At 36.5% G+C, this 12,946-nt stretch overlaps 1 protein-coding gene across 8 annotated transcripts in view; it reads left to right on the top strand.

Moving 5' to 3' along the window:
• Positions 1-12,946, top strand: part of Zmpste24 (zinc metallopeptidase STE24) — a 53,761-nt gene that overhangs the window by 11,105 nt on the left and 29,710 nt on the right. For all 8 annotated transcript variants that reach the window (XM_087215223.1, XM_021263408.2, XM_087215221.1 and 5 more), the window contains exon 3: positions 7,728-7,814. In XM_087215223.1, coding sequence (XP_087071349.1) covers positions 7,728-7,814 — 87 coding nt within the window. The remainder of the gene's footprint in view (positions 1-7,727; positions 7,815-12,946) is intronic.

Raw genomic sequence — 12,946 nt, 5'->3', positions numbered from 1 at the left:
GCTAAAAATTTCTTCCCATATTGTAGGTTGTCTCTTAGCTCTGTTGGTAGTTTCTCTTGCAGTGCAGAAGCTTTTTAATACGATGAGATCCCAGTTGTTGATTCTTTGTTTTAGCTCCCATGCTACTGAAGATTTGTTCATAAAGTCTTTTCCTATGCCAGTGTCATTGAGAGTTCTACCTAACTTATCGTCTAGCAAGTTTAGTGTTTCTGTCTTGATATTTAGCTCTTTAATCCACTTTGATCTTAGTTTAGTGCACGGTGATAGGTATGGGTCTAGTTTTAATCTTTGGCAGGTTGAAATCCAGTTTTTCCAACACCATTTATTGAACAGGCTATCTTTCCTCCAATGAGGGTGGTTGGCTCCTTTGTCAAAGATGAGGTGGCTGAGTATGTCTGGAGTTGTTTCTGCATCTTCTAATCGATTCCACTGATCTTTGGGTCTGTTTCTTTGCCAGTACCATGCTGTTTTTATCACAGTAGCTTTGTAGTATAGTTTCAAGTTGAGGATTGTGATACCCCCAGCCATGTCTCTGTTGCCTAGAATTGCTTTTGCTATTCTAGGTTTCTTTTGCTTCCAAATGAATTTTTGGATTGTTTTCTCTAGTTATGTGAAGTATATTGTTGGAATTTCAGTCGGTATTGCATTAAATCTATATAGTAGTTTTGGAAGTATGGCCATTTTCACTATATTGATTCTTCCTACCTAGGAACAAGGGATATCTTTCCATTTTCTTATATCCTCTTCGATCTCCTTCTTCAGAGTGCTGTAGTTTTCAGTGTAGAGGTCTTTTGCTTCCTTTGTTAGGTTGATTCCTAGATATTTCATTTTTTTAGATGCTATTGTAAAAGGAATTATTTCCCGAATTTCTCTCTCAATGGGTCTGCTATTTGGATATAAGAAGGCTATTGATTTTTGAGTGTTGACTTTGTATCCAGCTACTCTACAGATTCTGTCAATTAAGTCTAGAAGTCTTTGGGCAGAGTATTTTGGGTCTTCTATGTAAAGTATCATATCATCAGCAAATAATGACAGTTTCACTTCTTCCTTTCCTATCTTTATTCCTTTTATTTCTTTCTCTTTTCTAATTGCTATGGCTAATGTTTCCAGAACAATATTGAACAGGAATGGTGTTGTACTGGCATTATCATTTACTTGTAGAAACTGTCTAATCTCTTTTTTAATTTCCTCTGTGACCCATTAGCTGTTCAGGAGGGTGTTATTCAATTTCCATGTGTTTGTGGGTGTTTTGGGGTTTCTTATGTTATTGATCTCCAATTTTATTGCACTATGGTCTGATAATATACAGGGGATAACTTCAGTTCTTTTACATTTACTTAGATTTGCCCTATGAGCTAGCATGTGATCTATTTTGGAGAATGACCCGTGTGCAGCTGAAAAGAATGTGTATTCTGATTTTGTGGGGGTGGAACACTCTGTAAACATCTATTAAGTCCATTTGTTCAATAGCTTGGTTCAGAGAACTGCACGTTTGAGGCCAGCCTGGGTAACTTATTGAGACACTGTCTCAAAATAAAAATGGGCTGAGGATATAGTTCAGTGGTAGAGTATTTGCTTATCATGAGTGAGGCTTTGGATTCAATCTTCAATACTGAAAAAAAGAAAATGAAATGAAAAACTGGGTAGACATTAAGCCATACCTTGTATGATTTATGGAAAGGACTAAGTAGGTAAGATAATGTAAATGAAGCACTTAGTATAGGACTCAGCACACACCAAGTACTACTTAATACCAGTTTCTTTGAATGAGTTACTTTAATCTCTCTGAGTTTTAGCTGTCTCCTCTATAAAATAGAGATGATTATACTCCCCATCATACCTGCTTTTCAAGACTACAGTGAAGTAATATATTTAAAAGCACAGAATTGCTTTTGTTTGACTTACTAATTCTTGTCCTAAGACATCCCCAAGAGTGTGCTCAGTGGGATTATCAGCATACAGAAAGTTTATAGTTCACCATGCCTTGTTTTTGAGTCCCCGAAGTAAACAAAACATGGTTTGATTTAATTTTGGTGCTGAGGATTGAACCCCCAACCTTGCACATGCTAGGCAAGAGCACTGCAGTGAGCAATGCTCCAGCCCCATAAACAAGGTTTGAAATAGCAAGTTCTAAATTCATTCACCAGTCATTCAGAGTTGAAATATTAAGAGTACCCTTTGTATTTATTTAAAAGCTGGACTTTTAGCCTTTCACCAAAAGCATTATAAATCCTTAATTCTACATTATTTATTAGTATTGGGACTAGGATGAAAGAAATGCCATCTCAGATCAATTAGCTCAATAGCTGGAGCATAGGCCAGATAGTGGTGCCAAAGCATATCTTTTGGGAACAAGGTTTACTTACATCCTGATTGAGTTCATTGTATTAAAGTAGATATAGAGTTAATGAAGCTTTTAGAAAAGCAATTTATTTAAACAATGATTTTTAAATGTTGACGTCCATCAGATTCTCCTGGAGACTACTTGGCCCTACTTGCAGTGTCTGACTCGGTAGTTCTGGATCAGTGCCTGAGACTTAACATTTCTAACACATTCCTATTATTATTATTATTTTTTTGGTACCAGGGATCGAACTTGGGTCCTTGTGCTTTTGAGGCAGGTAGCAGAACCACTGAGCTAAAGCCCCAGCCCTAACACATTCCTATTAAACCAGTCCAAAGTACTGGTAAAAATCTAAAAGATAGACAGTGTAAAGTATGGGATGAGGTTGAGGAGAAACAGGAACACTTAGGTACTGCTGGTGAAGGTAATTTAGTATAAACACTTTAGAGAATAAGCTATTAATACCAAATAAAGATCATCATGGAAGGATCTAAAAAAATAAAGTTCAGAAATCAAGTTGTGGGATAATGCATACAGTATGATGTCATTTATGTACAGTCCTTAAAATACATAAGACACTGTTATTCAAAGATGGAAAGATGGAAAGAAGATTCTAAGGCTACCCATGAGATATGATAATGTCCAAATGCTCAAACCAGGGGTAGAGGTGTAGGTCAGTGGTAGAACATGTCCTCAGCATATTCAAGGCTCTGAGTTTGCTCCCCAACACAACACAACAAAAAGCAAACCCTCAAGCCATGAGTGATCATTTCTGAACCAGTAGAAATTTAGTGCTTCTAACCATGGAGTGTGATTGATCATTGTTTTCCTAGGTCCTACCTTGAGAAAAAATAAAATGATTTCTCTTGACAAAATAAGTCCCACAAACTTGGTATTTCCTTTGGAAGTAGGTTACTTGGAAATAAAATTTCTTTTCTTTTCTTTCCTTTTGCAGTTCTGGGGATTGAACCTGGGTCCTTCACACTGAGCTGTATCTCTAGTACTTTTTTATTATTTATTGCTGTTTTTTAAAAAATTATTTTTTTCCCATTCTCCTCTTTCTTCAGCCCTTCTTCCCCTCCTCATTTACACAAGCTTTGCTTGCATTTTTTCCTTCCATTCTCTTTTTATTTTTTCCTTTTATTTTTTATTTTCAGACATGGTCTCACTAACTTGCTCAGGCTGGGCTTGAAGTTATGATCCTCCTCTTTAGCCTTCCAGAGTGTTGGGATTATGGGTATGCATCATGGCACCCAGTTTGGAAATAGAGGTTTTTAAGTGTTCTTTCTTTTCACATTCTGAGCTCCTTCTGTTTTTCTTATGTTCTGGTGATTTGGTGAATGTCTGTGTTCACTCTAGCTGCCCAAGATAAGGGGTGGTGCTGAGGAAAGGGCCTCCTCATATGAAACCCTGACTCCTACCTCAGGATTCACTTTTGTCTAACTGGCGAAGGCACAGATATTTCATTCTGCTACACAATTTGGTGAGTGGACCTGACTCTCCACTTCTATATCAGTACTAATACTTCAGCTGGGCGTGGTGGTGCACACCTATACATTAGCAATTGGGAAGCTGAGACAGGATCATTAGAGCCCATGGATTTGATTCTTCTTTTTTTTTGACACAAGGTCTCGCTGTGTAGTTTGGGCTGGCCTTGAACTCACCATGCAGTCTAGGCTGGCCTCGAACTCCCAGTGATCCTCCTGCCTCAGCCTCTAGAGTGCTGGGATTGCAGGGGTGCACCACTACACCTGAGCCCATGGATTTGAGACCATCTCGGGCAACATAGTGAGACCCTGTCTTTAAAAAGAAAGAAGAAAGAAAAGAAAGCAAGAATAAAAAAACCTAATACTTTATCCTAACTGAAAAGGACCATTTACTTTCATGGAAAAGAGGCTTAGAGGGCCACATAGTCTGGTTCAAATTCTATCTCTTTCTTTCATTAGCTGTGGGATTTGGGCTATGTTGTTTAAACTTAGTTCCTGATTCATAAAGCTTTTAATGTGCTTTCTTGGCAAAAAATTTTTATTTATTTACTTTAAACATTTTATTTATGGTTGACACATAATATTGTATGTATATGTGGGGTATAACATTTTTAATATATGTATACATTATGTAATGACCAAATCAGTATAATTAGCATATCCATCACTATAAACATTTATCTTTTTTTTTTTTTGGTACCAGGCATCGAACTTGGGTCCTTGCGCTTGTGTAGCAGGCAGTGAAACCACTGAGCTAAATCCCCAGCCCAAACATTTATCTTTTTTGTGATAAGGGCATTAAAAAATTTTTATTCTAGCTATTTGGGGGGTGGGGTACCAGGGATCAAACTCTAGCTATTTTGAAATATACATTATTATTAACTCCAAAAGAACACCAGAACTTATTCTAACTTCAATTTTATACTTGCTAACTAATCTCTACCCATTTCTCCTCCTATTTTTTAAAATTTTTAAATGGCATATAATATTTTACATATTTATATAGCATAATTATTTTATGTGTGTATACAATGTCTAATGACCAAATTAGAATAATTAGAATTTCCATCTCCTCAAACATTGAGCAATTCTTTTTTTTTTTTCCTTTCTCAGTCTCTTTTTTTTAAGTGTAGTATGGGGGATTGAACCCACCACTGAGCTATATATCACTAGCCCTTTTCATTTTCATTTGGATTTTTGTTTTGTTTAATTTGTTTTTTGAGATAAGGTCTCACTGTATAGTTAAGACTGGCTTTGAACTCACTATGTAGCCCAGGCAAACTCATGGAGACTCTCCCAAGGGCTGGGATTCCAGGCATGTGTTATCACATCCAACTTTTTCATTTTTTCTTATCATTGTTTTTTTTCTTATCATTGTTTTTAATAGCATTTAGTTACATCATTTGTAGTGCTATTTGTTTATAAAAGATTAAAAACTGGTTAGTAATTTAGTTTTATCTTGAGGTTTTTTTTTAACTGAAAATTATAACTAGGAATTCACAAAGAATATTTCTGGATGATTTTTTTAGCAAAACATTTATTGGTACATTTTAGATATATGTAATGATAACATTCATCATAGGGAATTTGTACCTGTACATGATAATATCTTTTTTTTTTGGTACCAGGGATCAAACTTAAGACCTTGTGAGGCAGCCAGCAGCACCACTGAGCTAAATCCCCAGCCCTGATATATCTTGATTCTTCTTTTTTTCTCATTCCCCTCCTCTCCCCTTGATCACTCTTCCTCTCCTTATTTACAAAAGCCATATTTTCCTTTTATTCTCTTTTTTTCCTTGTCTCTTCTTTCCTTCCCCTCTCCTTTGTTCTTCTTATTTGACCATTTTCTTCTCATTTCCCAGTATCTATTACACATTTTGGTCCTTATTTTCACTTTTGGTTTCTCACACCAAAGAAACAATGCAGTATTTAAACATGTGTCCAATTTATTTTACTTAATAGTATGGTCTCAAGGTGCATCCATTAGCTAGAGATGTCTCAAGCTTATCCTTCTTTATGGCAGGGTAGTCTTCTATTATAGAAAAAACCTCAACTCTTCTTTATCCATTCATCAGTTGATGGGCATTTGGGCTGTTTCCAAGATTTAGCTATTACAGACTGGGCCACTATAAACATGGGTGTGCATATATTGCTGTGGTATGATGCTTTTAATTCTTTTGGGAAGATATGTAAATGATATTCTGACTTGACTCAAAAGATATATCACATCAGTTCCATAAACTGTAAATATGAATTTCTTATTTAAGCCTATTGGTTAACATTTTTTAAAAACATAATTTTAAAGTTAAGTAATATAAATTTCAAGTTTTTGAAATTGTGGATGTGGACCACTCAGTACAACTTGTGGGGTCTAGAGGCTCATTTTATGTGACTATCCAATTTAGAGTTAAAAATCAAATGGCAGCTGGGTGTGGTGGTGCATCCCAATAATCACATTTGGGAGGCTGAGTCAGGAGGACTGCCTTGAGTTCAAGGCCAGGCTGAACTGCATAGCAAGGCCTTGTCTTAAAAAAACCCCCAAAAAGCAAATGGCATTACAAACAAATTATATTTATGGGCACCATAACCAATTCCTTGAATGATAAAGCTTCCAAATAAAGCTTCCAAAGCTCTCATCATCATACTGGTTCCCCTTCTTTTTGGTTTCACTTACATATTCCTTTTTCTGAAAGAAGCAAAGAATGTTAGTTCATCAGAATTCTGTAAGTCACAGTTGGTGCAGCAGTGAATAAGAGTAGCTTTGGCATTTGAAATTACAAAGTCAATTTCACCACAGACATCTTCTTCATTCTGGGTCAAGGCGAGGTAAAATGGGAAAAGTTAAGATTCCCAAATACAGAATTGAATTATGAAGATCCAGATGAATGTGCATGAACGTGTTGCAAAGCTGCCTTTTATTGGGCTGCAATATGCTGCTGCTCAGCATGACGTCCTTATTTTTGTTTATTTTGTGGGGAGGGGTACCAGGAATTGAACTCAGACCTGGCGCTTGCCAGGCAGGCACAGTGCCACTGAACTACAGCCCCAGGCCATGAAGTACTTATTAAGAGAAGGTCTAGAGCGTCCAATGCTAGCTCCAGGATGATTTGTTGATTAGCTCTGCTTCAGTAATTTTCTTTTCTTTATCCAGTTCTGCCAAGATTACAGCTCTGGTTTTTTTTTTAAAGCCTTGCCCTGAAGGATTTGCTGCCATCTTCCTGTTTTGTTTTGATTGTGTTCAGTGGCAATTGATCAGCCCTTTACAATCCCCTGTGATGCCGAGGCACCCTGGGTGCCTCACTGTTAAGGAAGGGTTTGACCACTTACACACGTGCAAAAGCGCTGCACTACCACCACCACACCATTTTTCATTTTGAGACAGTCTTGCTAAGTTGCCCAAGTTGGCCTCAAACTTGCAAAGCTCTTGCCTCAGCATCTCAAGTAGCTGGGATTACAGGTTTGCACCACCATACTCAGCTAACATTTATCATTTATATGTTAGGAACCTTTGGACTCTCACAATTATTTTTAACTGTATCATAAATTGTTGTATACTATATTTATCCTACTTTGCTATAGAACACAACTAATTCCCCCTAACACTATTTAGATACTCATTATTTAACCTATTTCTCTTAATTCCTCCCACCAGCCCCTCCCAGTCTCTAGTGACCACTGTTCTATTCTCTACTCTTTTCTATAAGATCAATTTATTTACTTTTAACAAGTAAGATTCTCTTTTTTTAAAAAAATAGCTTTTATTAAGATATAAATCACATACTGTACAATTCACTCAAATATAATATACAGGTAAAAATGTCTTGATAAACTAAATTTAATATCTCAGTGGTTTCTAGTACTGTTCAACTGTGACCATACTGTGCTTTGTTTTATAGTTTATTCTTCTCTTTGGTGGAATCCCTTACCTCTGGAGACTTTCTGGACGGTTCTGTGGTTATGTTGGCTTTGGACCAGAATATGAGGTATGTGATTCAATACCATATATTTGTCCTTTTTTTTGGCAAGCTTTATACTAAAGTTATCTTTTTGGCTCCTATTCTCTGCACAGTCCTAATCTGTGCCTGTATTAGAATAGTGCTAGTTACTATAGTCCCAGAGTTTCAGTGACATCACAACAGTTGATTTCTTAATCACATAATAGTCTGGTATGAGTATTTTCAGTTAGCAGTTGACTTTGTTCCATGTGGTAGGCCAGGGGCTCAGTCTTTTTTTTTTTTTTGGTACTGGGGATCGAATTTAGGACCTTGTGCTTACCAGGCAGGCACGGCGCCACTGAGCTACATCTCCAGCCCCTCAGTTTCTTTTCATATGGACTTGTCATCTAGTGCCCCAGAAACAGTGGAAAGAGTATACTCTCTTACCTTCTCTAGCTCCAAAGTGGTACCAGCCCTTTGCCTTAACATTTCATTGATCAGTTATTTGGTCTTGTCCAGATGTAAGGGAGCTGGGAAATATAACCTTTGGTTAGGTAGCTGCTTTTAGGAGCAAAGCAATGAAAAGGAAAGCATAAACTTTGTTGAATACACACTAAATAGATGCTTCTGTGTCACACACACATCTAGCAATACTTCAAACAAAGACAGATAGCTGACCTCCCAGAATCTCCACTGAGCTACTTAAGTTGACCATCTATTCTTCCAGGATCTCCAGTAACTGGGCAAAATGTAAAATCTGAGGCTTCTCATCTATAATGAATACTACAGCATCGCTCTCTGACTTTCTCTTGGAAATTTCCAAGTCTGTTACCTTCTTTCTCGGCTTTAACTCAGCTCATTTGTGTCCCTTTCTGTATGCCCTTTTCTAAACCAGCAAGACTTGTAAGAACCCTTTTTCTATGCAATCTATCTGCACAGACTCTACAGTCTGACTTGCATATGTGGTGTGGCAGTTTACTTATATTTTCTCTGCCTTGTTTCAGAAATGATTTATGGTGGTTTCTTGTATATCATGGCTAGCTGCTTGTTGAATTCTCATCTTAGATATCATTTCCTTAGAGAGGCCTTCCCTGACTGACTATCTCAAATAACATCTGGCTATCACTTTAGTGAGGCACATCACATTATTTTTTTTTTAATAAAGGCTCAACTATCTGCAAATAAGTTGTTTATTTGCTTACTTTGTAATCTTTCTCCCTGACAAAAATGTAAGCTTTAAGGAAATAGAGACATCATATATTTTCTTCACTGCTAGAAATGCCTAGAACAATGCCCATCACAGAGTCAGCATTGTATATTTTATTGACTGAATAAACATAACCTACATACATATGCCTATAAAAAGTATTCCTTATCTTAATGGAATCATTTTATATAGGGTTCTAAGTCATGATTTTTGCATTTAGCAAAGTTTTAGAAATCTTTTCATGTCATTTATATAGCCCTTTGTTTCTTCAGTAGGTGCATGGTCCTGGTAGTTCTCACTTTGTTTTGTTTTATTTTTGTGGTATGGAGTATTCAACCCATGCCCTTCACACTGAGCTACACCCTCAGCCCTTTTTATTTATTTTAAAAATTTTTAAAAATTTTAAAGTTTTTTTGGTACCGGGGATCAAACTCGGGTCCTTAGCTTGCGAGGCAAGCGGTGGAACCACTGAGCTAAATCCCTGGCCCTTTATTTTTTATTTTGAGACAAGATCCTGCCAAGTTGCTAAGTTGCCCAGGCTGGGGCTGAATTTGTAATCCTCCTATAATCTCAGAATGCTATTATAGGCCTGACGGAGTCTCACTATATAGCCCAGGCTGGCCTTGAACTCTTGGCCATCCTCCTGCGTCAGCCTCCCAAGTGCTGGGATCACAGGTGTGCACCACCATGCCTGACTTTGGGCTGTTGTTTCATTCAGCTTATTGAATTAAAAAAAGTCAGGTTATAAGGCAAGATAACAAAAGTATGTGTGAGGGGTGCACAATGCCACAAACCTATAATCCTAGCACTTGGAAGCCTCAGGGAGGAAAATGGCTAGTTTAAAGCCACCCTGGGTAAGACCCTATCTCAAAACAAAGTATATGTGAACATTCATGTAGATTTTTTTATATAACTCGTGTCCTAATGATGAACATTTAAATTAAGATGGTTTTTCTTAATCATAAAATGTGCACCCTTATATATTTATCTTTGTTCACATATTCTACAACTATAAGAAGTCTGGAATAGCATATACCAAAATGCCAAAAGTTATTTTCTCTTGGGGAAATTTGGCAATTTTAATTTTGATTATTTTGAGAAAATTTAGCGATGAGAATGTACTTCTTGTATAATCTGAAACCATTTTTCTATGTTTAAAAAAAGAAAAGTAGGTGGACCTCAGCTTATAGTGGGCATAGGCAGTATGTTGTTTGGCAGAACTTTCTGCTTTTCCAAACTACCAATAAGGGGTCTCATCATCAGTGTCTTTATTTTTGGACAGTGGGATATAGCTCTGCCATTCTTAGCAAGTAATTGATTCAGTGACTCAGAATGCTGATGAGTTTTGTTGACACATCATGAATATATTAGGTTTGTATCAGACATAGGATAGATCATGCCATTATTCAGGATATGTAGTTCGGAGTCCCTCCTCAGGTTGCAAGACTTTTTAATGTTTTGTTTCTCAGAGCCTTGATGTTGACCAAGCCTTGATTTAGAGCCCAGAGCCTTGATGTTGACCAGCCTTGATGTTAGAGCCCAAATCTTGTTACCTTTTTGAGAAGCAATGGGTTAAAACCCTTTCTCTTCACTGCCCAGTAGACCTTGTTCCTACGATATTTTCTCCTTTCTGGGTTGGTTTAGAAACTTTCTGAGAAAAGGTGCTGGAATTGTACATTCTGTGTTCTCCCAGGGTGACTCTCCTGCCATAATTCCTTTTTTTCAGCTGAAATATTGTCCTTTCCTTAATTCAGTCACCTTTGGAAATTCTAGCTCATGGTTGCTTGTTAGGAGTAGAAGGGTCATATAGAAAAAAAAAAAAAAAAGAAGAAAGAAGAAGGGTCATAGAGAGGGGAGTAGAAAGGAGCATTTGGGGCCAGATTATGAAAATACTTAAAAATGTCATGAATTTGAAGTCTTGTATTAGAGAGCCATTTAAGTTTTTCAGTAGACAGGTGGAATTTTAAAGTAATGTGGAGTGTATGTAGGTTGGATTGGAAGGAAAGTGATTGATTGTAGGCAGATAATTTTTAAAGATGCCATTTTAGTGATTCAGGCAAAAGAGTTTAAAAAGCACTTAAAATCTTAGAAAGGAATAAGTTTGTTGATTGAAGAAAAAGGCAGACTCATTGTTCATTTTTTTTAAACAAGTAAAATGATTTGTTGATAGAATTACCATTTTAAAGCAGGACTTACGTATAAGAAAAGTGAGTTACTAAGAAGGAATCAAAGGGCTGGGGATGTAGTTCAGTGGTGCCCTACCTGCCTGGCAAGTGCAAGGTCCTGAGTTCAATCCCTGGTACCAGAAAAAAAAGAAGGAATCAAATTGTTTTAAACTGTGCAGCCAGGGATGTAGCTCAGTGACGCTGCACCTGCCTGGCGAGCACGAGGTCCTGGGTTTGATCCCTGGTACTGAAAAAAAATTGTTTTAAATTAATTCAAGTCTCTAAACATAGATGATTTTCATAATAGTGTACAGAAGGAACTTGAAATTTTGGCATATGTTAATAAATTTGAGAGAATGGTGGATGTTTTAAAACACTAAATGGGCAACTAGATTCTCTAAAGGAGAAAATGGTAGGTTCTTTGGCAGAGTGCTAAACTTGAGACTAATGCTTTATCAGAATTATATAATGCATTATTAAAAAATAGATTTATGAACTTTAAAAAAGAATAGACTAACTTGTAAGGGGCACAAGATGAGATGTTTTATAGAATCTGAAAGAATAAAGATAAAGGAATGGTCAGAAGAATTCTGAATAAGTAATAAGTGAAATTTTTTACTGTCAGATGTTAAAATGTATCATAAAGCTTAAAGTGTGCGTTGATACAAGAAACAGGCCTAAATATATATAAGATCTTGGCTTATGATAAAGGTGACAGATCAGTGATAAAAATGTAAACTGTAAATTTTCTTAGGACAACTGAGTAAAAATGAATTTCTACAAGAAAAAAATCTCAGGTGACTTGAATATTTAAATACAAACAAACCTTGAATGTACTAATACAAAAAACAATACATAGGGCTGGGGATTTAGCTCAGTGGTTCCGCTGCCTGCCTCGCAAGCACAAGGACCCAAGTTCAATCCCTGGTACCAAAAAAAAAAAAAAAACCACAAAAAGCAATACATACACACATATATATATATATATATATTTTTTTTTTTTTTTTTTTCATACCTGGGATCAAACTCGGGTCTAAATCCTTGGTCCCAAAAAGCAATACATTTTTGATATAATTAGCTTAATGCCAAAGTAGATGCCAAGGTAGAAACCATGAAGATAAAATTTGTTAAAACTGGCATTAGCAGACTGGGTGTGGTGGTGCATGCCTGTTATCCCAGCACTCATGAGGCTGAGGCCGGAGGATCACTGGGAGTTCAAGGCCAGCCTGGGCTACATAGTGAGTTCAAAGCTACCCTGGACTATATAACAAGACCCTGTCTCAAAAAAAAAAAAAACCCAACAAATTTAAAAGGCGTATTATAGACCAAGGGAAATTGCTAAATAAAATTAAAAGTTAATTTAATATAGAAAGAATTTTTTATAGAAATAATGTTCTAGAAAAAGTTGAATACTTCAGTAAAAAGATGGACAAAGTGGAAAAATACAAAGGCAGAAATTCATATAGTCATTAAGTACACAAAATTATAAGTCTATTCTAATAAAGAAATATATATATACATATAGTTAGATAGATAGATATAGATACATGTTTTATTTTAGGTTTTCTGAGACAAGACCTTACTGTGTGGTTCAGGCTAGCTATGAATTTGCTATGTAGCCCAGGCTGGCCTCAAACTCCTGATCTTTCTGTCTCAGCTTCCCAAGTGCTAGAATTAAAGGCCCATGCTACCAATAGAAATATATTTTAAAACAACAATGAAATACTAGAGTTTTTTGTGTGGTTTTTGTTTATATGTTTGTCTGTTTTTGAGGTATCACATCAGAAAGGGAAAAAAGTGATGGGATA

The sequence above is a fragment of the Heterocephalus glaber genome, unplaced genomic scaffold (genome assembly GCF_053883595.1).
Source record: "Heterocephalus glaber isolate CG9 unplaced genomic scaffold, H.glaber_assembly_v1.0 deba00001452, whole genome shotgun sequence".
In the NCBI taxonomy this organism is placed as follows: domain Eukaryota; kingdom Metazoa; phylum Chordata; class Mammalia; order Rodentia; family Bathyergidae; genus Heterocephalus; species Heterocephalus glaber.
The sequence above is the reverse complement of the archived record's forward strand: the minus strand, read 5'-3'. Positions and strand labels throughout refer to the sequence as shown.